At 28.0% G+C, this 26,117-nt stretch overlaps 1 protein-coding gene across 5 annotated transcripts in view; it reads right to left on the bottom strand.

Moving 5' to 3' along the window:
• The window catches only part of LOC111682318 (neural-cadherin-like), a 138,853-nt gene that overhangs the window by 43,436 nt on the left and 69,300 nt on the right, over nt 1-26,117 (bottom strand). For all 5 annotated transcript variants that reach the window (XM_046956549.1, XM_046956550.1, XM_046956546.1 and 2 more), the window contains one exon: nt 8,331-10,348. In XM_046956549.1, the coding sequence (XP_046812505.1) occupies nt 8,331-10,146 (1,816 nt within the window). In that variant the 5' untranslated portion in view covers nt 10,147-10,348. The remainder of the gene's footprint in view (nt 1-8,330; nt 10,349-26,117) is intronic.

The following is a 26,117-nucleotide window of genomic DNA, read 5'->3' as shown; positions in this document are numbered from 1 at the left end:
ATCTATCTATCTATCTATCTAACTAACTAACTTGCTAACTAAAGACTCCTTTTAGCGTTTAAGTAATTTGCATTCCTCTAGCTATTCTAAATATATCCAAAAGTGATACCTTACTTCGTAAAAAAACTGCAAGGCAGTTTAAATGGTTGAACACATGTGCATATCAATAACATTTTCACTAGGGTATAGTAATTTAAAACTACATGTGCTTGTTTTTGCATTCCAACACACTAAGTAACGAAAAGAAATGACAAATACAAAAAAAAACTTTTTCTGCTTTCATGTCCTTTCATTATTACTGCAGGATAATGTAACATGTTACATATTTTCTACGCAATTCTAACAATTCTCTCTGGGAATTGTTTTCTGTATGAAGAAATTACTGAAAAAAACTAAGTTTTTTCTAAAAAGTACATTTCTTTTTTGCTCTACAACATAGCAATTTTTTGTTCTTTTAAATCATAAAAAGTGTAAACGAACGCAAAAAAATATTTGTTTGCATGTCAAATTTATACTCCAAAAAAAAAAAAAAAACAATTTTTCTCTAACAGTTATTTTCCCTTTAAAACATTTTAGCATTTTACTTTTGTTTTGCTTTTTCTGAAAAAAGTGAAAAACTACCTATGTATGTGTGTAAATAAAAAGCATACAGGATTTCCCTTTTTCCACAATTTGTTTTTAAGCAAAATTCTATCAATTTGTGTTTCCTTTTTAAAAATTTTAAAAACACTCTTTTTAATTTGCCTACCTTTTAAATGCTCTCTAATATTCTCTGAGGTTTTCTCTCCTTTTATATTTAATTTTCTCTTTTTTTATAATATTACTTTATTTTCTACAAAAATCATCTGTTTTTCCTGCATTCTCTTTATTCTTTTGCAGCCCTTAACTTGTTTATCCTTGTTTTATAATTTCCTATTAGAAACGTTTGGTGCTGTGAAACAGCTCTTCTGTTTGTTATATTTTAAAGAGTTTCTTTTAGTTTGCAGTGAAATAGTTTTAAGTTTGTTGAGAGAATTTTTAGTTTTCCTGTGGTGAATTTCTTTTAGTGGTATATTTTCATTTTAGTTTGTTTAACAAATGAGGGTTAAGTTTTTTATAAGTATTTTTTTTTAAGAAATTCTATGCTAGAAAACTATTAAGTGATATATCATAACAATCAGTTCTTATATTTGCCACAATATTATGTAGAGTTTTTCAATACATATAGAATAAATAAAAAAATAGTTTTAATCATAAATTTTATTGTATCAATTATAAAATTTGTAAACATAATGTCGTTTTTTAAATAAATAAATAATCAAAACCATATTATTAATTCATTAATGGTAAAATTAAATATTTATTAAAACAAATCTTTAATTTTATTTAATATATTAATCAAAAGAAATAAATGCTTATTTAAAAATTCATTAAATATCAATTAAATCAATTATTGAAATAAAAGCACTAATTAAATTGATATTTAAAGATCACTTCACCTTTAGCAATGATGAATAAAAATATTTATAAATTTCTAAAAAAAAAGATGGAATTAAGCCAAAACCCATTGATTGTCATGTTATAACAAATTATATGCCACGCAGTATGTTAGCTTCAACGCCTAAATTCCATCAGGTTTGTCATACAAAATCTGCATTCGAAGAATATGGACTTGGTATTTGCCGTCAAAATCCTGTCTTTGGTACTATGACCACATTTACACACACATCTAATATTATTTATTTGGAATTGAACAGCACCGATTTGGTGTCATGCTGCAAAGAATCTAAAGCTCTTAAGTCGTATTAAATTATGGCAATCTTCTACCAAGGAAGTCTAATCGATAAAACTCTCCAGAATTTAGGTCATAGACTCAGTAAACTCTCTTGACCAAAAAAAAAAGAAATAACTGTTAATTCATTAATGAAAAGATTTCTGAAAATGATAGATGTCTTTGCATGTCCGGAGTGCTGCTTACAACCATGTTTTACTGGATTCATTATACTAACGTTAAAAAATCCCTGTTGCATTTTTAGAAACCAAAAGTGAGAGTACTTGAAATTTGGTTAGACTATATTCGGCAAAAACATCGTAATGATTTGTAATTATTCAACAACTTATTTTTCAACAACTACTACATACCGTGTACATTACTTAAAATGAGTCTAGCAATAATATACTATGTAAGTACTTATTTTTTGGCATTGGCTTTGTTTTATACTTGAACGAACATTTTTTGTTTCTGAAAGTTAATAATAAACGCAATGGACGTATTCTCGTACATTCCCAACTCTCGATTTGCAGACCACTGGTGTAAGCACTTACCTAATTCCCTAATTGTAAGCGAGCGCATTAAGTATTTGCCTTAAGTGTCATTACTGTGTTAAAATAATGTAATGTAATGCTGGGAACCTTTACCGAATGCAATAGATTCGTATGACGTAATCATTATACAAAAAAACAACCAAGATTTCATGATAGACAGAAAAACATATTAACTACTCCATCATGTAACCGTTCGGTTATATCTGCAATGCAAAACTATTACATTTTATAACGGGCTCCTTATAATTTAGAACTTATTCCTTTCGATTAATACGATTCGAGAATTCGAGTTCCTAAATAATGTTTCAACCAATAACAATTGTCTATCATGGTCATTGCACCCAATGTAGATTTTTTTTTTGCAAATTCTTCTTTATTAAGAGAAATTGATTATAAATATAAGAAATATTTTAATTAACAACAATTAAACATAAAAAAACGAAAATGCACATTAAACTTTCTTAAGATCTAAAGAATGTTTTGACAAATTGAGCAAAGATGGGACCCCGAACATTAAGAATAACAAAAGGGGTAAATACAGAATATTATTAATATACTATATGTATGTTTATAAGTATGTATGCAAAGTGAAGGAGGGACAGACATAAGTATTTGTTTAATTGTTAAACTAATAATGTGCAACATGAAAAAATAAAGATGATTTTAAAACAAATGCCAGCAAATGTCTTTAGAAATATATAAAGGAAGGAACAACAACAAGCAATTAATATTTTTTCTTTGTTGTGTGTTTTTTTTAATGTGCGGCATTTATTAAAACAAATCTTGAAAAAAAAAAAACGCAAGACACCCAAATACTATACACTAACGACATATGAGGGAGTCAGTTATGTTTTAGCGCATGTGCTGGCAATGTGGCAGAGTGGTGAGAGAAAATCAGTTTAAGCACTAAAACAATACCAAGGGGGAGAGAATTCATGAAGAAGCAATTATTAATTCACATGGTACAACATAAATAAACAGTAGAAATAAATAAATAAACCGAAAACTGACTTGGATTTCAGTGAATGGCTAAAGGGGGTTTAAGAGTGTCAGGGCAAAAAAAAAGGGAAAACATTAAAATTCTAGTAGTACAAAGAATGTAAGGGGAAGTAGTAGTAGCAGCAATAACAAAACATTTTTTAACATCAACACAATTTAACATTTTAACTTAAATAAAAATGACACAAAAATGTTTTTAATGTCATGAACTTGTCTGTCAAAAACAACAAAAATTAAAATAACTGGACATAAAAGTACAAATGCTACTAGTACTACTGCTATGACTATTACTCTTTACTGTCTGGGATTTTTAGCTACTCCATAGATATACACACACTGGAGTGTAAATACATATATTACAAAGTAGTGACTTTATTAAGCTGCAGACAGAGTTCTAAAGGAGATAATTCTTCTATGCAGCTATAACATACCAAAAAATATTATAAATTATAAAGAACAAATATTACGTTATGTTGTCATAGAGATATTTTAACAATTTGCTTCGTTAGAGTAAAATATGAATATATTGCTTTTTGTGACCTTTGACCTTAACAATTTCAGCTGTGAATTTATTGAAGGGTTTACAAGTTAGAGTAAAATATGAATATATTGCTTTTTGTGACCTTTGACCTTAGCAATTTCAGCTGTGAATTTATTGAAGGGTTTACAAGTCACTCTGCTTAATTGACAAATATATCTTTTTTACCATTTGCTGTCATTCTTATAGTTCATCCTTTTATTTAAGTACAAACAAAAGTAAATTACCTTCTGTAACCTTTTGAACTTTGCAACACCATTTTAAGAAATTGAATTGTTTAATTGAGAAAAAACTTAATATGTTGGGCCAAAAAAGGGAACAGCTCTGACCTTTGACCTTTATATTTTCTTTCGTTGATAGAGAAAAAGATTTTTTGAACACAGTTGTACTAAAATGTCTAGGAGTTATTCTGTTACATAGAAATTTATCGCCACAAATGTACAGACCTTTTTTTGAACTTTGACCTTTTACATCCGTTTTTTTAAAGCAGAATGTTTATTAAAATTAAAAAAAAAACTGTGGAAAATTTAAAAAGGTCCTATTTAAGTCTTAATCTTTCAATAACACAGGCCTTTATATAAAGCTTTAGGTAACGATATATCAAAGACAACATATCAGATATTTAGATCAGATGTCATACAACCTTTTACATATAAAACCGTCTTTGCACTGTTTAAACGTTTCAGAAATATCATTATCTCAAATTTCAGGACGCGATATCTTAAATCCTAGATGTAGAGGTCAGATTCGGAGTCAGTGATGCACAATCCTTTAAAAACGTGGTGCCAATGTTTCGACTTTTTTCAAATGTTGTCGGTCTGTATAATCTAAAACAGTTAGAAAATTTAACATATTCGTATTCAATTAAATGATTACACACATTTAATGTTTATTCATGCATCATGTCTATGTACATATGCTGTACGTGGCAGACAACTACTGCAGTATTATATGTACAAATTTTGCAAAAATGATGACGATGTAGATGATAATGTTGTAACATTTGCTTATAATGGCTTCCTATAAAAATTAAATAGTAAAATTCATACATGAATACTGATACATGCATCCAGCACATTCCTGGTACAAAACCAACAACAAGAAGTACATATATTTACATAAAGGATAAAGCATGATGATGCTCATATGTCACACTTGAAAAACAATAAAAAATAAAAATAAATAAATGACAGAAGAACTAAACATTTGCATTCACAGGACTACAATAAAATTATGTGTTTCTGTTTTTTTTACTGCGGCACTACGTTATGATCACAAAAGCAACATAGCAAAAAAGAAATGCAAAAAAAAACAAACAACTGATTTGAATAAGGACCAGGGCAATTATTATTGTGTCTATCTACAGGATGATTAGCTTTCAAATGACTTCTTCTTTTTTTGCCATTTTCATTTCATTTGAATCTCAACATGGGCAAAACAAAATTTACATACAAATGTTATTTTCGTCTCTTCATTTTGCTTTCTCACTCCATTTCCAGCTATATATTCATCAAGTTATGCTAGTGACAGTTACAAGTTGTATTAAGAAAAAATGTCTAAGTATAAATTGGAAAAATATGAAAATCATAGTAGAAGAAAAATAGAAAAAATAAATGATTTAGAATTTAAAGAAATATTTTTATGGAATTTTTTGCTTTATGAAATATTTAAAGCCTAAAGTCGAGCTGAAAGAAAAGGATGTAATAAGGATCGCATATATGCATATATTTAGCAAGGTGCTAATGTTAAGGAATATTTAATTGAAATAAATATTAAAAAAAACATTGTTATACATGCTGTGATAAGAGATTGAAACTTAAATATTTTAATATTCAAAAAAGGATATATGGAGAATATTTATACTGAATATTTTAGAAAAGTGAGATTCGAAAAATAGTTAGATAGTTGTATATGACGACCTATTATATAGACTAATTCATGAATCAGATCATAGACAGGACTCTTAAAGAAACCACACAGATGATTATGGATTTAACTAAGACCAGACCAGACAAAAGAAAAGAGCGTAGGCCACAGGCCTTAAAACAGATCATAGACCAAACTATTGACATTCACAATATTAAATATCATTATCTTTGTATATTTTTAAGATATTTTATGATAAAATCAAATACTTTTAATAATTAATTTAAAGTTAAAGAAAACCTTGCTATTTGTTTTATTTAAATTTTCCATAATTTTATAAAAAAAGAGTAATAAATGAGTTTAACGCATTTTTGTTATTTTATATATTTTTAAATTTATTTAAACTTATCATATAAATGTTCTTTCATAAACCCCTGGAGGTTATTATTGTGGTAGTTTTTTTCATATTTTTTTCTATATGAGAAATTTCCATTAATTTTATTTCTATTGTAGTGTAAATTGTTTTCATGAACTTTTAATTTATTTAAAAAATAAAGTTATATAATTTTATAATAATAAAAATCCAGACGAACAATGAGGAGAAGAGAAAGTATAAAAATATTAATACTTTAAGGGGAATAGTAGAATAAGTATTTTCATAATTGGTTTCCTTAATAAAAACATAAAGTTCTAACCTACCAGTAAGTAAAGCCGAAAATAGTTCAAATGGTCCAAAAAAAGGATATATGGCAAGCTTCCATAATTAAAGAACTACATATCTAAAATTTTTACATAAGATAAAGGACTAAAAATCACATACCGTAGTATATATATTTTTAATGAAATGTTTTATTTGACAACATTATAAATTCATAAAATTTATATTCGTTTTCAATCGCTCCATAATGGGTTAAATTATGCCTTAACTATTTTATTGAAAAGAAACATAACCACTGATGTGGGATTTATCAGATACAAATTGTTTGCATACACATACATATTTTGTGAATATGTATTTGGTATGCAAATTTTTGTTTTTTTGTAAACCATTTTATATTTATGTATGCATTTTTTTCAATTATGCAAAAATCAATTAGACTTTATACCAAAAATTTGTTTTAACACGCACACAAATACATGTACAAATAAAAGGAGGGTTCGATTTCCGAAGGTCAAAAGTCATGTTTTTCAATTAAATAAAATATTATTTTGCCCATGGAAAAAAACATAGAGCATAAAATATATAGTATATCAGATTATATTCCACACCAAATCATTGATCAAGCCATAGACCAGATCATAGATCTTATCATTAACAAGACTATAGGCCGAATCATAGTCTAGATCCTATACCAGATTAAAGACCAGACAATAAATCAGATCATAGACTTCATCATAGACCAGCTCATAAACCAGATTATAGACCATAGACCAGATCATATATAATAGATAGAGCAGACCATAGACCAGACCATTGACCAGACCATAGACCAGCCCAGACCATAGACCAGACTATAGATCAGAATATAGACCTGGCCATAGACCAGACTGTAGACCAGACCATAAATCTGATCATAGACTTCATCATAGACCAGCCCAGACCATAGTCCCTATTATTAACCAGATTATAGACCAAATCGTATACCAGACCACAAATCGGTCTATAGACCAGTCAATAGGCCAGACCATAAACCAGATCATTATTTGGACCATATACTAGATTAATCACCACACAAGATTCGATCATAGAACAAAACCAAAGCATATACCAGACTATGTGCTAAACAATATGTACCTGACCATAGGTTAGATTATAGACTAAATCATAGACCAGTTCATGAACCAGGCCATAGATAAGACTATAAACCAGATCATAAGCCATACCATAATCCAGACCATAATCTACATAAACAGATCATAAATTTAACCATAGACCAGACCTCAAACTATACCATGCACCAAAATTATCCAAATCAAGTTCAGACCATGTGCTAGACAATATGTACCAGACCATAGGTTAGATTAGAGATTAAACCATAGACCAGCTCATGGACCAGGCTATAGATAAGACTATAAACCAGATCATCAGCCATACCATAATCCACACCATAAACTACATCATACAACAGACTATTAACAGATCATAAATTAAACCATAGACCAGACCTCAAACTATATCATACACCAAAATTATCATAATTAAGCATATTTCTACCAATAAATATTTAGAACGAAATCGAGTAATTTTTGGTGCCATTCTAAAACCCATACATACATATGTATGCTCGGAAAGGAGTATATAGTATATCAAATGCATATGCATAAGAGTAAATATTAAATAAATATTGAATTGTAATTTATGGTTAATTAAATAAATTAAAATCATGGTGGTTAAATTATAAAAACGTATATGTATTTATAAAGAGGATAACTTTAAAACGGAGATAAAAATGTTGGACAAATAAATTTGACTATATCGTATACAAAAGTGGGGATTAATAAGGTCAAATTCCATGTTTAATTATTCAAGTAAGGTGAGAGATTAAATTGACAAAACTAATTGCTTAAGTTTTTACAAAATTTATGCTTTAAAATTATGTAATTATAGATTTTTTCCACTTACCATTATGACCCGTATTTGTGATAATCACCCAGAAATCAATAGTCTTTTCGGGGCCCAATTCTTCATAGTCCCACTTCTTTTTAACACGCACAGCACCATTTGTTTCCACCGTTACCCAGGGATTTTCATCACGTATCTTAAATGTTTCCTTATCAGTTTCCTTTTCCAATTGAAATACCGATTTACCTTCGGTATCACCATCAGCTTCGGTAAACTCGATACGTTTGGTGGGGCGTACGGCACGCGTAACACGTCTTTTTTCGCGATGATGCGAATGTGCATTGACTGCATCATGTTCAAGGTGTTGCATTATAAAGGAAACCGGTTCTGGAGCCAAAAATTCAATTAAAACTTTAGCAGGCTGAGAACTAACTAAACTGGGATAACGTAAATCATGAGCCTCTACATCTAATAAAAGTTCGGTTGAGGGTGGTTGACCCACTAACATAATTTCACCAGTTTGTGGTACTATAATAACAGTATTACTGGGTTGTTTTAAACGGTAGGCAATTTTATCACCATCAGCATCAGTGGCCTCCACCTTACCCACAATACTAAATCTTTTCCAGGTGGTAGAACTGTTTGTATCCAACTCGGGTGACTTTTGCCCAGCTATGACAAATTTATAATCATGAGCCTTAAATATGGGTCTATTATCGTTTTCATCTAAAACTGTAATTTGTATTTTGGAAACTGTCTTGTCTACATCTTCCAGATCGGAAGCCTGCACCGATAAATCATAATGTGCAGTTTGTTCACGATCCAAAGGACGGTTGGTTACCAACCAAACACCACTTTCATCATCACCATCAATAATAAGACTAGTAGATCTCTCATCTGCCTGTTTGGCATGACGACTTTGCAGAGCAAATGCTCCATCTTCATTGCCTCCTATTATGGAATATTTTACCTTTTTGGGCTCCGTGGTTAATTCGCCATTGCTAAAGGCCTGCATTAAAGGCACACCTCTTACTCTAGTGCCAGCCGGTTTATTTTCCTTAACCTCTCCCGAGGCATCTAACATGGAACCGGGAAATCTTAACATATCATTACGATGCATAACATACAATTGGATATTGTGAGTTTGTGTAGAATTGGGAGTTTCTTCGACTACTACTAAATTTACCGGACGATTGACTAGAGGTGAAATATCAGAGGTAGTCATTACCACACCATCTTCCAAAACTGTAAAATACTTGGCATATTCATTATCTAACATATGATATGAACCATGCTGTTGATAGGCCATTGAGTGAGACGATGATAAAGGAAAACCACTTTCAGAGGATGTATTAAGATTTGCTACAGGTTTAGTTTTGAAACGTTTTATACTAAAACCAGGATACGTATCATGGGGTAACACTAAAGACATGTCATTATTACTATTGCCACCACTGCCGGCCAACATGCGGGCCGCATTGGCTGCTGTTAAACCATTATGATGCTGTTGCTGTGGTTGTGTGGCATGTAATGTTGATAGTTGTGATTTGGAGATCTCTTGAGTAAAAACTTGTTCAAATTGACTATTTATAATTAATAAAATAAATGCAGAGGTCAGAAGTAAACGACCCAAAGACGACGCTGACGAAGGTAAACACGACGACAAAGACGACGACAATAACGACGTTGTACAAAATAGAGAGGGCGACGAGGTAAAAACTTTTGTTAAGCCGCGTTTAACCGTTACCGCTAACCGTTGTGTTGGTAGCATTTCTGTATTGTTATCGTTGCTAATGCTACTGTCGTTAATACTATTTTTAATTTCCTTAAAGCTTTTAAGCTTTGAGCGCTTTTTGTGCGCTCGATTTTGTGCCATAGTTGTGGCACGCGTTGCTTTTTTTGAGTTTTAACTTTGTTGTTATTTTTTAGATGTTTTTTGTGTTTTTTTAGATAATTACCTAAGATGACTTAGGTTATATTTAGTAAAAATTTAGCTTCAAAAGTTTTTCTTTAGAATACTTAAACTAACACATTATTGTTTGTTGTTGTTTGTTTTTGGGGTGGTGAGCCGAAAAAGTCTGAAAAAATAAGAAAAACATGTTTAAATTAGTATTAAATTATTTTTTAAATATAAAGGAAACAATGTATAATAAGTCTCAACAGGTACCCTTCCCTCAGTTTAAATGAGCATATGCCTGTATATGCCTGTTCGTCTGACTGTTTGTCTCTCTATTTAAATCTTTGACTGTATGTGTGCTAGTACGTCCGTCTGTCTGTCTGTCTGTCTGTCTGTCTGTGTGTCTGTCTGTCTGTCAGTCTGTCTGTATATTTAAATGTATCTGTATGTCTTCTGACTGTGTTTTTTCTTTCTGTTTATCCATCAGTTAGTCTGTTGTTATTCTGTTTATCTGTCTAACTTCATGTTTGTAAGTCTTTAAAAGTTCGTAAAAAACTGATTTCAAGTTGTTTGCTTTAAGTATCCCTAATTAGGCTATTTAAAAGAGATTTAAAGCTTTTTTCAACACTAAAAGGGTTAATGAATTACTACATTTAAGACCCAACTAATAAAACTAAAATATTACCCAAAACCAACCATCTCATTGTCTTTGCAATAAATTTTCACTTAATTTACATATATATGTTATTAACAATATTACAATAAACTTAAAAGAAAACAAAAAAACTTTTTTTGTTCAGTTGTTTATAGACATTTATAACAAACATTATTATTATTTGTTCATTATAAATATGAAATAAAATCAATAAATATTTGATTGTTATTTTCCGAAGAATAAAAAGCCAAAAATTACAAAACGGAAAAATGGTATGCATACTCCCAGCAGGTAGTCTCTACAAATTGCTGCTCTACTCTATTATTAGTTCAAAATATATATAAAAAGACATTAATGATCATTAAAGGCAACATTATTAGTTTTGTCATTACTAGATTCAATATTGTTAAGGGGGCCAAACAATTAATTGTTCATTAAAATATCATTAGTATTCATTGATTTTGTCTATATGTTACATAGAAAATAAAACGAAACTTTTAAATACAGTATTTTTTTCCAAAATAACTAAATTATTTATATAAATATTTAATGCTTTTTTTTCTTTACGTTTCAAATATGCATATTAAATATAAATAAATATTTGGAGTAGATTTTCTTAAAATAATGCAACACCTACTCATGTTTTTTTATTTTTGTATATTTTGATTATTTAATTGCTATTTTCGTGTGAGTTTGACGGCATTTTTTGAAATTTCATATGAAATTTAAATAAATTTATTTTTTTGATTTTTAATTTCTGTTTTTTTTTAATAGAGCATAAATAATTATTGGGTTTTTAAATTTTTATTTATTTTTTTTTTTTAAAAATTGGCATTTTTTTTTTTTTTTGAAAATTGTCTAGAAAATATAATATTCAATATAATAAAATAATATTAAACTGGCATAACGACCACCAACTGTGCGTAAAGTTATAAAATGTTAAAGTTTATGATATTTTTTTATAAAATTAATAATTAATAATTTTGAGATGATGAGAAAAAGGGGACAGCGAATATTTTTGTTGAAATTTGTGTGAAATAATCTTTAAAAAAAAGAGTTAATTTGACTCATTGCAATATGAAACAGTTTTCTCGTGTATTAATATTAATTGTTTTGATTTTTTTAATATTTCTTTAAATTTCTTAATTCGTATAATTATTTCGTTCAATGTACTTGTTTATAGTCAAAAGACATGTCCATAGACCAGTGTAAAGACTCGACTAGGCGAAAGAATATATTGTTCAAAGACAAGTCAATAGCCTAGTACATGTGCTATTCCATAAACAAGTTAATAGAATAACAGGTCTACAAGAAACAATATTAGCCCGTACAACTCTTTAGAAAAGTCAATAGACTCTTTCATAAACTAGACCATATACAAGTTAATAGACCAGTTCATTGACTAGTTTGTGGACTAGTCAAAAGACTAGTCTCTTGACAAGTCTATATACTAGTCAATCTGTGGACTGGTCTATTGACTAATCTAATGATTTGTCTATTGATTGTTTCATAGACTAGACCTTTGACTAGTACATAAACTAGTTAATAGCCAAGTCAATAGATAAGTCAATTACCTAGTCCATATTCTTGTTCAAAGACTAATTAATAACTACTCCACTAACTAGTTAGTAGAAAAATTGTTAGTCCTTAGACAATACCTTACATAGACTAGACAATAGACTGATCAGTAGTCAATAGACTAATCAGTAGAATAGTCAATAGACTAATCAATAGTGGAGCAGTCTATATACCAATCAATAGACTAGACTGTACAGTAGTACTAATACTAATCAATAAATCATGGGTACTAGCCCATATGTAAGTCAATAGGCTAGTCTTTGGACTATTCCATATTTTAGTCAATAGGCTAGACTGTGGACTAGTCAATAAACTAGTTTGAGATCTAGTCGGTATGATAGTAAAAATATTAGTTTATGGACTAGTCTACAGACAGTTGACTAGTATTTTAACTAGTCATTTGGTTAGTCTTTTGACTAGACAGGTCTACAGAATAAACAATAGACTAGTCTGTGTACTAGACCATGTATTAATTAATAGAATAGTCAATATTTATATATTACCAGAAAAACTTACATTGAAAAGTAATGTGTTAAAATGCTTTTCACTACTTCTTCATTGATGTCATTGGAGACAAGAACTTCTACTCTCGCTTACAAAGAACTGCATTTTGCTTACAAAGAAATTGTTGGGTAAGTTGTTTTGATTTTAAAAATAAAAACGAGCTAGTGAGAATACGAACCGGGGGCTTCTGCTTTGTTATTATATTGGTTTTCATAAATTAATTCTTATTTCAGATTAAAAGAAAGTCATTACTCGAGTACTGCAAAGTAATGCAAAGTAATGCAGACGGCAAGTAGGTAGTCATTGTCAAGTAAGTGGTTATGGAAGTACAACACATTACAGAGTTTTTGCTGGGTTGGTCTTCCATTATAAAAGCTATCAAACTGTATTGAAACCATTTTAAACAGACTAACTGAACTTGTAAAATTTCTCACACAAAATTAATCATTAAATGATTTTACGATTAATTAATAATCTTTAAATGTTTGCTTCAGCCTAAAGCATTAAATATATATTTTTTATATTATTTTAATTCCAATTTTTTAATTTGTTCAAAACAAATATTTATAAATGAACTTTATTGGCTGACACTGCTCATCAAGCAAAAATAATCAAGTTAATAAAACGTTTGTTTAAAACAATTCAACTTTCTTAACCTCTGGCTTAATTTATGCCAGAGACTCCCAATGAAATGATTAATTTAATGACAATTTTAATGAAATGTTTTTTTACACATTTTTTGTTTAAAGACTATCAATAAAACACCAGTTTTTTTATTTTAAATGAGAAATATAAAAATATGCAGATAAGGTTATGTTAATGGTGGGGCAAAGGCGACTTTGGAAGGAGCTATATACACAGTTTAAGAGGCCAAAAAAACATTAACATATTATATGAAAAATACCCTTCTCTATAGATTCTTCGCTAGTAGTTATAGTATATGCAATATTCTGTTACACATATACTTCTGTAACAATAATATCGGTTGTAGCTCATCTACATACATGCATATGTATGTGATTTTTATTAATTTCACATTTAAAACCACAACAAAATAAAACATTTCAACTGTTTGAAAAATGATTATAACTGGCATAAGATGAGTTTTATCATCTCATCTGCATGTGTCCAATTAAGATTTATGCTTAACATGATAAATATTTTCAACTAATTTATTATTTTTAAAACACAAGTTTCTTACATTAAAACGAAAAAAAACAACACAAATCTTCTCGAAAAATAAACCAAGAAAATCTTGTTTATCCAGCTATTAGGCAATACAAGTCACTAAGACATTTATGGGCTTAAATACTTGTTAACGCATTTTTAATTTAAGAGTCAGTAGTTTTTATTTTCTTGATTTTTGTGAATTTATTTCAAATTAATTAGTTAGCTTACAAATTTGCTTTTATTCGAATATTTTTTTTAAATACTTCAGCAGTGGTTGGCACACATAGGCAGCAGGTGCTGAGAACAATCAGCTGTTTTTAATTTACACTGTTTTATATATATTTACTATAACTTTTTTTAAATTTTTTTCTCAATTTATAAATAATTAAGTTCTTAGACGTATGCTCTTTATGTCTACCACTGTTTTAACCTAATAATTTAACACAATTCTTATACATTTATTAATATTTTTAATGTTTTTCTTTGCAGATTATTGGCGCCTTTATTTAAAACACATGTAAATGATTCTATTTATTTCGACTTTGAACTGAAAATATTTCATCTTTTTATTATCTTTTTAAAAAGATCTAACATTTTTAATAAAAATCTTTTTTTCATAATAATAATAAACCGAAATTAAGTTATAAACCTTTAAGGTAGCCGTTTGGTAGTTATTGGTGTAACAAAAGAAGTTTTATTAAATTTTTATTAATATGATTTAACAAAAATTTTTAATAAATTTATGACTTTTAGATGGTGGTGAAATGATAAAAATTTATTTTGTTATTACAAAAAGGGTTTTATTTTACAAACGAAATTTATAGAAATATAAATTTGGTATAAAGGTTTTAATTAAGATTTATTACCTTGTGATAAAAATTTGTTTACGCTCGTGAAAATATTTGTTTTTGTTTTTTTTTTTGTAAAAACTGGTCTTAAATTATTTCTTCTACTAATTGGCTATAACTTAATTATGTTCCAGCTTATTAAAATAGATAAAAATCAATTGTAAATGAAGGTAACCGTATGAAAGAGTTGCGGCAAAGGTCTTCGCAATCTTTATAGTAATTAAATGAATTTGCTTAATTTTTGTATGTTTTTACAAAATTTTAACTGTCTTATTTATGACAATTTATCAAAGGTTTATAGAATAAATATAGTATGGAAATTTGCCTTATAAACCTTTGATAAATTGTTATAATGTTTAAGATATCAAAAACCCGATATGATATTCGATATTGTAGCAAAAAAGGAACTTCCAAAAAAGCGAAAGAGAAGTGGAATTTATTCTATGGAATTGCTGAAAAAAACCTAAAAAAGTAATGATTTTAACACAGGCTTATCATATTTTATTTGATTCCAAATTCACTACATCTGAAGCTATTCATAGGAAGGAATTTTAATGTTCCTTTTTTTGGAAGTTATATGGAAGTGAAATTGTAGTTTTATAAAAAACAAATAATTTGACTTAAATAATATTAACATAAATAAATTACATGTATTTACCAATCAACTCCAAAATAATTGAAAAAAAATCAGTACAATATTTAAAAAAAATTGTATTATTTTCGCTTCTTTGGAAGTCAATAAACACCAGTTCAACAAGAAAAACAAATTCACTTAGTGCTTCATTTAAAGTCGTGATAAATGTTATTCTTTGAAAGTATTTCGTTTTATTATACCCTACACCACTTTAGTGGGGAGGGTATATTGGGTTTGTGCTGATGTTTGTAACATACAAAAATATTTGTCCTATACCCACCTTAGAGTATACCAATCGTCTTAGAATCATTTTCTGAGTCGATTAAGCTATGTCCGTCCGTCTGGCTGGCTGGCTGTCCATGTAAATCTTGTGCGCAAGGTACAGGTCGCAATTTTCAAGATAATTGGATGAAATTTCATTCCATTATTTCGACTAGCCCCCATACAACCGTACCCCCCAAATAGGGCCTTTTGGCTTATAATTAACTTAAATGATCTATTATGTTAACAAAAGTCGACAAAACTTAGTTTTATAGAACTTTAAATGACACTACCGATTTTTGTAATGATCGGGCTTCATTTGACCCCATCCCCCATACAAACTCCCCTTCAGAAAATGACTTAAAGGTCAAAATTCACTTACAAACACTAATAACACTTTTAAATTCTACATAAATAATATTGAAGAAGACTTAACTCCCCCTACCAACATTTTTAAGAATAGGGCCATATTTTGCCCTACTCCCCTTTGGACCCTCTTAAAAAAATCTATTTTTTTGCCAAAAAAAAAAGTAAAAATATTCCGAAATGAAGTTAAAAAACAAACCAAATGCTTTATTTTTTAAATAATCCCCATTTTTAACATACATACTGACTGGTGTAGGGTATCATAAGGTCAGCTACGCCCGACTATACATTCATACTTGTTTTTGTTTGGATCGACATTTGAACTTTAATATACAATTTGAATTAAGTAAATCGTCAAAGCAATAATTAACAAAAATCATTTCAGAGTACGAATGCTTATTGATTAGATACAATTTCAATGTATATAAAATAATGTATCTTTGCCTGGTGAATATAAATCCATTATAAATCCCTCTCTCTCAACACATTCTCTTATATTCCTTCACGCTTTATTCCCTTTTATCAATAGTGTTAATTAAAGACCTTCAAAACTCTCATTTAAAGCTCTTTTCTTTGAAGTATCGTCAGAGAAACATATTCTCATATTCCTTTTTATTGATTTTTTAGATGTGAGAGCAAAATATTTCATAACAGAGCATAAACAGGCAGAGGCTTTGATCTCTGTTTTGTTGTTTTTCATTTAATAGATTATGTTCTTATAAGACCAAAATAATTCACAGCAAAGCTAAATATAGTTTAAAACGGGCATCGGTTCTGCTCTCCTGTATTATATAGCTTATATGTATGTAAACAAGAGAACAAGAGAAAGAGTATTACATTTACAAACAAAATGGTATCAATAATCCTTTCAAAAGAATAATTATTCAAAAATTATTATTTTACATCTTAAGATATGAAAAACTAAATGTAAGTGTAGGTATAGAAGATGAATAGATTTTTAGTCAGAAAGGAGGAGAATGTGGAGTTTGTGTTTAAAATTAAACCTCGTAGACCAGGGGTGCATTCGAAGTACACATGGGGTTGTCGAATTTCACTGTTACGGCTAGCTATATCATTTTATATAAAATGAATGACACTGTTACAGATTTATTTTAATGGATCAAAAATAAAAGCCTTAGAAAGATTAAGAATTTTTTGAAAAATGCTCAAACTTATGACATCCAATATTTTGAGGTTTTATTCAAGTTTATTTTAATAAAATTATTTTACATATGGTAACAATATGTCCGCTAGACAACTGATGACTAAATCAAATTACCTCAGAAAATTGACACTACTCTCTTCACAGAAAAAATTATCGGTAGTTAATTTTCAATTAACATGTTTTAATTTTCTTTATTTTTTATTTAAACAAATTTTTATTTGTCTTAATTATCTCGTTTTTTAAAACTGTTTGAAACTTAAGTGTAAAATTTTGATTAAATTTTTAATTAATTCAAGTAATTTTTTAATTGATTGAAAATATTTCTGGCCTTCTTTTCTATTTTAGATTTATTTTTAATATTTTTTTGAATTTTTGTGCTAGCAATATTTATAATTCTTAAATAGTCCATAAAATTTTAGGCATATAATATTCAAGTTTCTTCACAATATATGAAACACTTTATATGTTAAATTGTGTCAATAAAGTGAAAATTTTTGAAAATGATGAACTCATTGTTAAAGCTCTAGTATTCCTTTAACGTTGTGTGTAATCGATTAATAATTTGATTGTTTTAATCACCTTCTTAGTTGATTTATAAAAAATTCTCTATCAAACAGTTTAATTTATTTGATCAATAAATTAATAAAAAATCAATTTTATATTTATTAAATATTTAATTTATACAATTAATGAATTAATCAATTTTTAATCTTGTCTCAATTATTGACATTAATTGTTCTGATTAATTCGTTATTTGGAAAAAAATATATATATTTTTCCTTTTTTACAAATTTGGTAATTGATATCATCATTTTGGTTATAGGTGCAAAACTTGCTTGATACAATTATTTTGATAATTAAAACTCATTTTCAGTTTTTTCTGTGTTCTTTTTATTTAGGAAACACCAAACTTAAGTTGTTATAAACATTTGTGTAATTTCCTGTGATTTAGATTACAATACTTATGATTAAAATATACAATTACCCCGATAACGAGTACTAAAATACAAATAATTGCCTAAAATCTAAAACACACGTACTGTCTATTACAAAAACCCCTACTCACCAAATTATAAGCAAACTCTAAGTTAAAGGTTAGATTTATCGAAAATAAAGGTATGAATTGAAAATAGGAAATACTGCTCAGGTAGTAAATTTATCCACAGCATCGAAATCTTTTATCCTACAACCACCAATCAATTGCAAAAATTACACAATTTTAACATTTATCTTGATAGAGATTAAATAGCACACCTGGCCTTTTTTCGGCAAAAAATATATAACAAAATTAAATACAAAAGGAAATGTGTACTTAGTAGAAGAAATATTTGAAATGAAATTGTAATAATTAAGCAATGATATTTGTCAATGTTTGAATGTAAGTGATGATTTTCAGCCCTCTATGATGTTGTCAAAATAATGGCAATGTGTTTTGGAAGTTGATGTAGGAAAAATTCATATGCAGTAAATGTTTGATAAAATTAAGGGTTTTATATTTTTATTTTATTGTTTGAAAGTGTTATTGAGATAAATGAAAAATAGTTAAAAAGGCAATGATTAATGATACTATTTAGGAAAAGTGTGTTATTCTATGATTATTTAATTCAAAGGAAACACAATTTTATTTTTCATACCTTCATTATATAGAATGTTATCGAGAAGTTTTATTATAAAAACATTATTGTTTTATTGTAACAGGGAAATATTTTTTGGCAAAAAATATTTATAAATCTTTAGAAAAAAATAAATATATTGATTGTGCAAAATTCTCAAAACACTTTAATAATCTGATGTTCCATTGAATTTATATTATAATTGTTAATTTCATTACAACACAAGAAAGCTTGGGTAGACGAATCAGATGTAAGTTTTAAGTGTTTAAATTTGCTAGTCCATCATTATCTTTGCAGAATCTAAAAAAGGCGGTAGGGTAAGCAGGTTACTTTTGTTGGTTATAGAGAATTTTTTCTTCAAACAATCTATCACGGAAAGAATTAGGGTTCTATAAATCGACTTTCGAATAATAGAACAATCGACTTTTTGTCGAAAAAAGTAGAGAAGTCGAAGTCGATAACTCGACTATCGTCTGTGAAAAAAGTCGATAAGTCGATTTTGTTAATAAAAGTGAAAAAAGTCGAATAAAGTCGGAAAAAGTAGAAAAAAGCCGGAAAACTCGAAAATTGTAGAAACAAGTTAAAAATAGTCGAAAATTTTAAAAAAGTGGAAAAAAGTCAAAAACTCAAAAATAGTCGGAAAAAAGTCGAAGTGTCGACTATTTATGAAATACTTATAGTGGAAAAGTCTAAAAGTAGACTTTTAATTAAATGAAAAAAAGTCGAAAAATCGACTTTTCATAAAATGCAAAAAGTCTAAAAGTCGACTTTTAACTAAATGAAAAAAGTCGAAAAGTCGACTTTTCGTTTCAACTATAGAACTCTAGAAAGAATATATCTCTGATGCTTCAAGCTTTTGGGTGGATTATTAACAGAAGTACTCTTTCGTTGACTAGTTGTGGATTATTTCGATCATGAATAACTCTATCATATCGATTTAAAAAACGACTGACTAACTTTAGCTTGAGATTAAATTTCAAAGTGTTGTTGGCCTCTTCGATGTAGGTTCATTCAACCGTGACGGTCCATTCCATCATTAAGTGTATTCTTTCAACACATCGGCATAACATTTCAGCTAACAAAATCGACAGGGTTCCAGTTCAATGCCAACTGTTTTGATTATTGTAGAAAATCTTTTTGCTACAAATAGGTTCCAAGTATTCCGGTGTTTGCTGAGCCAGGCCAAAACTATAGATGATTCGGTCTAGAAATTTCTACGTCTAATATAGGGGTTGAGTAAATTGTGTATCATATTTGCCAACAACAGGTAGTAAAATAAAAATTCATATAATTAATGAAAACTTCTGCATTAATACAATGAATTGCTTAGGTAGTAAACATTTAATAACATTTTCTTTAATCCAATGTAAAAATTCATGCCAAATAAATTGTCTCTTTTTTATTGATTTTATAAAATTATGATTGATTTTATAACATTAGTGAAAGTGATTTCATAAAGGCGGTGAATTGAAATTTCATTTTACTAATGAAATATTCTTTATTAATATAATGAATTGCTTTCTTAGCAGACTTTCAATGGCATTCTTTTAATGTAAAATAAAATATTTTCATTGTTTCTAGACAAATTTGTCTTCCATAATCGAATTGATGAAACAACGGTAATAAAGTGATTTCATAATAACGATAATTCATATTATTAATGAAACATTCTTCATTAATACAATGAAATACTTCTTTACATGAATTTTTTATGACCACCTATCATTATTTAAATTTAGAAATTCCTGTCTTGAATGAAGGGTTTTCTATTTATGTAAACATCATTAATATTTCATAAGTTAAACGAAAACATTTCATTTTTTTATTTTCAAATTAATTTGTCTCTTTTTTCGTAAGTCATCATTTTAATTTCTTCACTTTTGCTGTTAATTTAGCAATACTTTTTTAATAAATTATACACAATTTGTAAACAATAAGTAACCAAAGAACAAAATAAATACTAAAATGTCTGGCTTTTGAAAACCAAACTTAATATGGCTCTTAAGAAAATTTATCTTAATTTGTTTTTTGACAAAAATATTTTTTCATTAAAAGCAAACAAATTAAAAGCCATTAGAACAGAAATTCTCCTCGAAATATAACAAAAGATATAAAAGAAACAAAAACGGTTTTAATTAAATTGTTAAAAAGGACCTTAGACCTAAAGACTCCCTTTCTGCCGACAACACATTTAACAAAAGTAATAATAATGATAATGATGTTGATAAACCCTTAAAAACAAAAATATATTTAATCGAAAATAACGAAAAAATACAAAAAATAATACCTTAAAATAACAACAGCTCATAAATTTACGCACAGTGTTAGACTTATACGAAAATGGAAACAGATGTGGATATACTCCTCTTTCTTTCATTCTCTATCTATCCCTCTTTTAAAGTATCTTTTGTAAATTTTAAAATTTTTATATATTTTTTTGTGTTGGGTTACTTAATTGTAGCACTAAATATTAAATTGATGTGATCTTTTGTTTAAGATTAACACCCTTGTTTCACTTCAAACGCACACTCTCTATTGTTTGGCATGATGTCGTCGAACGACAGGACGCTGAAAACACACACGCACTTTTACTGTTAAGCTAAACAAAATATATATTAAAAATAAGGATACTGTGTGGCACATTGTTGTGAAGGATGTTGATGACAAAAAAGAGAAGGTACAGATACCCAGCAATGTTAAATGATATATAATGTATTGTATACTGATTGATCGATTCGAACTTCGATTTTTAGAACATATTTTTAAAGTAAACAAGCAGTAAAGATGTTACTTTAGTGTCTCTTTGTAATCTAGGGAAGAGGCAATCCTCCTTATTAATTCTAAAGAAGTGACTATCCTCCCTATTAAATCTAAAGAGAAGTCAATCATCTACTTCCCAAGTAATATAAACTGAAGCCACTTTAAATTTTTCTTCTATACTGAACAGCAGTAACTAGTTACTTTATCCAACACAAGTAAACTATCGAAACGTTAGTAGTCCAAACTGCTGGGTATCAACTAATAGAGAGCTCTATAACACATAAAAGCCTCAACAGAAGGGTGAGTTTTCTCTTTTGTTATTTACTCTTCAAAAAGCGCATGTGCCACAAAAGTCAGTCACTATTTTGTCGTTCGCAATCAGACTGTGTGGCATAGAAGGCAATGAGCTGTTAAGCCACATAATAATTTTTGTAGTTATTTTTTATGACAAAAAAAAAAAAAAATAAACTGTAAGAAGAAAAATTGAAAACAATTTTTATTAAGCGTAAAGTTATAAAATACATACGAAACACAAAAAATTTATATGAGTAGAGGTTTAGGTATTGTTAGTGAAAAAAAGAAAAAAAGAACTCTACTCCTAAGGGCATCTTTAAAGAAAATAATGGGTGGTCTTAGCACCACCATAGAGGAATTTTGTTTATTCATATACAACTATTGTTTTTTATATAATTTTTTTTTTACTGTATAAATATGCAAATTATGTTATTTTATTATTTTTATTGTTTTTATGGTAAATTAAAATAATTATAATAATGTTTGGTTTCTATTTTTATAGGAATATTTTTTGTTAAATTTATTTCTAAATAGACATATGAGCAATTGTTTTATCAACGTTATAAGGATATTTAAATAATAGAACCAATGACGGATGGACGGACACTTAAGCAGACGTAGAAGATAATTCTAAGCTGATGTATATACTCCCAGAACGATGAATATATTATATATATAAAAAACTAAATTTAAAAGGACATAAAATACCATCGTATGGATGGACATAGGTACATACTTAATTCTACAGCTGATTTTTATACTTTGGTGTAAAATTAGAATTTTTGGTTTTATATTCAGTTTTTTAGGTCCTTGGTCTTTCATAACTAAAAGCAAAGTATTTTGTTAAGTTGCATTCAAAATGTATTCTGATCACGAAAAGGAATGTGATTAGAAAGATAAACAAAGATATACAGACGGTTATACGGATATAAAGACAGATGGATGGATATATACATATATATGGTCAGTTTGAGCTTATTTATATACAATAATTTTGATGATCAATTCAATTTCAACAATATTTGCTATGAATTAAGAACGGATGGACATACTTAAGTCATAACAGAGTTTGATTGACAGATGATTTGTATTCTTTGTACTTTAAATGGAATTATCCGTAATATAATTATAATTGAATAATGTCAAGTTGCATTCAAAAAGATCACTGAGCACGAAAACGAATTGTCAGATAGACAGACAAATATTCAAAGAAATGGAGGGACAGATGGAGCGACATACTTTAGTTGTCTTAGATGGTCAGTATGAGCTGATTTATATAATTTTAAAACCGCTGAAAGGACAGAGAAATAGACAGGCAGATGGTTGGATAGACAGACAAAAAGACATATAGAGCGACGTGCTTAAGTTGTCTTAGGCAGTGGCCTGAGCTGATTTATATATATTTTCAGACTGATGAATCTACTGATTACAATATTTACAAGGATTAAAATTGCTAACGGAGAATTTTATCTTATGATAAAGGAGAGCATCATATTGTCTTTTGAGGATACAAATTTAGATCTAAAATCATTAATGATGTATCTTATTACTTGATAGTTCTAAAAAAAATTTAACAGTTCTAAGGATGACAAATTGATCAAAAATCATTAATGAAGTATCTGGTATTACAAGAATATTATGAAAATCAATATATTTCAAAATATCAAATTTGTTACAGAAATCAATAACCAAATTTTATAAAAAAATCCAAGGAAATAGATCTAGGCCTGTATTGGGTCTGTTATGCATTCCTTAACCAGTGCCTTAGGTGAGAAGAGTAACCACTTACAACCGGAGGCCAACACAGTTTTTTTGCACAAATGAATGTATCTTATTTAGAATTTTATATAATTCAAAATCATTTCAATACAATTTCGATTGCTGCAATTGAATTAACGGCATATCTAGATTTTCCTTAAAGTCGTTTCTTTTTTCAAATTTCCCTACAACATTGTAATCACAAATAACAAACATAATTATCATCAATATCATTATTGCCAAAGAGCTCTTTAATCACTAAATTGACTTTGAAATTGCAGTAAAATTAAACCGCAAAATTGACTTTACTTAAACAAACAAAAAACTGCTATAAAAAATAATAAAATTTAAACAAAAAAATGTTTAAAAATGTTATACAAAGGTAACGAACGAAGAGCACAAAAAATGAATCAAAACAACATTATCAAAAAAAGATGATTTTTTTTTGTTATGGTGTTGAACCATCATCATTATTATTTTTCTTTTTATTGGAAAAATATGATTTAAATTGTGAAACGCACGTAATTTATAATGATTGTTTAAGGTGAAGACAACAGTATAACAGAATTGAAAATTGAAAATTATAAGAAAATATTTATATCTAACTTGGCATTTTAAGAAGGGTACGGAAAGGTTAAGAAGGTATTTGAACTTTGTTGTTAATGGCTATATAGAGATTGAAAAGTTGTTGATCTTATAAGAAAGTTACTGGAATGAAGAGCAATTTAACTTTTGTAAACATTACACTTCGCTAACCATATACTTTGGAGTAATCTGCTGAGATTTTTTTCTTTATATATATTTTAATAGAGTAGTTATCGGCAGAGAGTGTTAAATGAGCTCTGTATAAAAGCCAAACTTTTTACTCTTTTCTAATCATTGTCCAAGAATGGACATCGGTAAAGGGTGAGAAATAAACTCTCTGGTTTTGTTTGTTTAGGTATCTTAAGCACACCAAAAAGACGAGAGCTCTTTACCTATCTCTGTTCTATATCTAAACTTTTCTCAATTTCAATACAAATACTTTTTTGACTTGAAATCACCTTGTCCCCAAAACCACCTAATTTAGATAGTATAAGTTGAAGATTAAAAATTTTAAATTCTCTTTTTCTACCCACTTAACTTATTCAAAACCCCAAAAAAAAACACTAAAATATGACCACTTGAATAAATACAGTGGTAATTAATAATTTTTGATTGTATGTTGACGTTGTAGTATGAAAATCTCTAAATTAATGTACATAATCGGCTTAAGAGTTGTTAACAAAAATATGTTCTTTTAAGCTTCTTTTTGTTCCCTTTAAATTTGTCGTCTCTTTTTGTGTATTTTCTTTTAATAGTCAACAAAATATATATTAACTTCTTTTTTTTTTCTTTTTGGCTTAGTTGGTTACACAAAATAGAAACCAATAATTTTCTACATTGTTTAACAACAAAATATGTTTATAAGAAAATAATTAAGTTATAAGATTAAAAAAAAACTGCTTGTCTTATAAGATTTCCATACATTAAGCATTGTTGTTGACAATAAATGTTAAGAAATGAGTTGTATAAATGAAAATCTATACAAATAAATATAGAAAAAAAATAAATTTTCAAATACACAGAACAAAAAAATATTATTGATTCAACTAGAGTTCGTCTACTAGTTAGTACAATCTTATTCATAAGTATTTATTGAAGGTTTATTAAATGATTTTTTTAAAATTTAGTTTTATAAACCTTTAACAAATGTTTGTGAAAAAGAAACTTAGTCTCACAGCAAAAACCATAGTTAAAAAGTAATGAGGTAAAAACCTGATACAAAAATATATATGGCATATAATTCATTACTACATTACTTATAAGTAATGCTTATAATAATAACACATCTGTAAACGGTTAGATGTAGAGCAAGCACAAGTTATATTATATCTAAACTTTATTTTTCAAAGTATTATTTCCAAAAAAATATCTGAAAATAACTCTAACACGGATTTCTTAAGCATTTAATCTCTTCAAAAATTTTAAAACTTTTTGTATCTTTATTCGCTAGAATTATCTAAATTTTTATGTACAAAATTAACACAAATTGTTTAAAAAAGTTAAAAACATTAACTCAAAAGAAAATTTAATAGTTATTCAACCAAAAAAAAAACATAGATTATATTATTAACTTTTTTGACTTGTTTGTACCTCGCTTTTTTCTCTTTTTTCACACAATAACAATGCAAACTGTCTACTTTTTCCACATTTATTTATAAAATAAATAAAAAATGTATTTAAAAAAACAAAAACTTTAGACAAATAGACAACTATTACTTGCTAGAACAATAATACCAACAAAAAAAGCAAAAACCTATTC

Source organism: Lucilia cuprina, chromosome 2 (assembly GCF_022045245.1).
Source record: "Lucilia cuprina isolate Lc7/37 chromosome 2, ASM2204524v1, whole genome shotgun sequence".
NCBI classification, from domain to species: domain Eukaryota; kingdom Metazoa; phylum Arthropoda; class Insecta; order Diptera; family Calliphoridae; genus Lucilia; species Lucilia cuprina.
The sequence above is the reverse complement of the archived record's forward strand: the minus strand, read 5'-3'. Positions and strand labels throughout refer to the sequence as shown.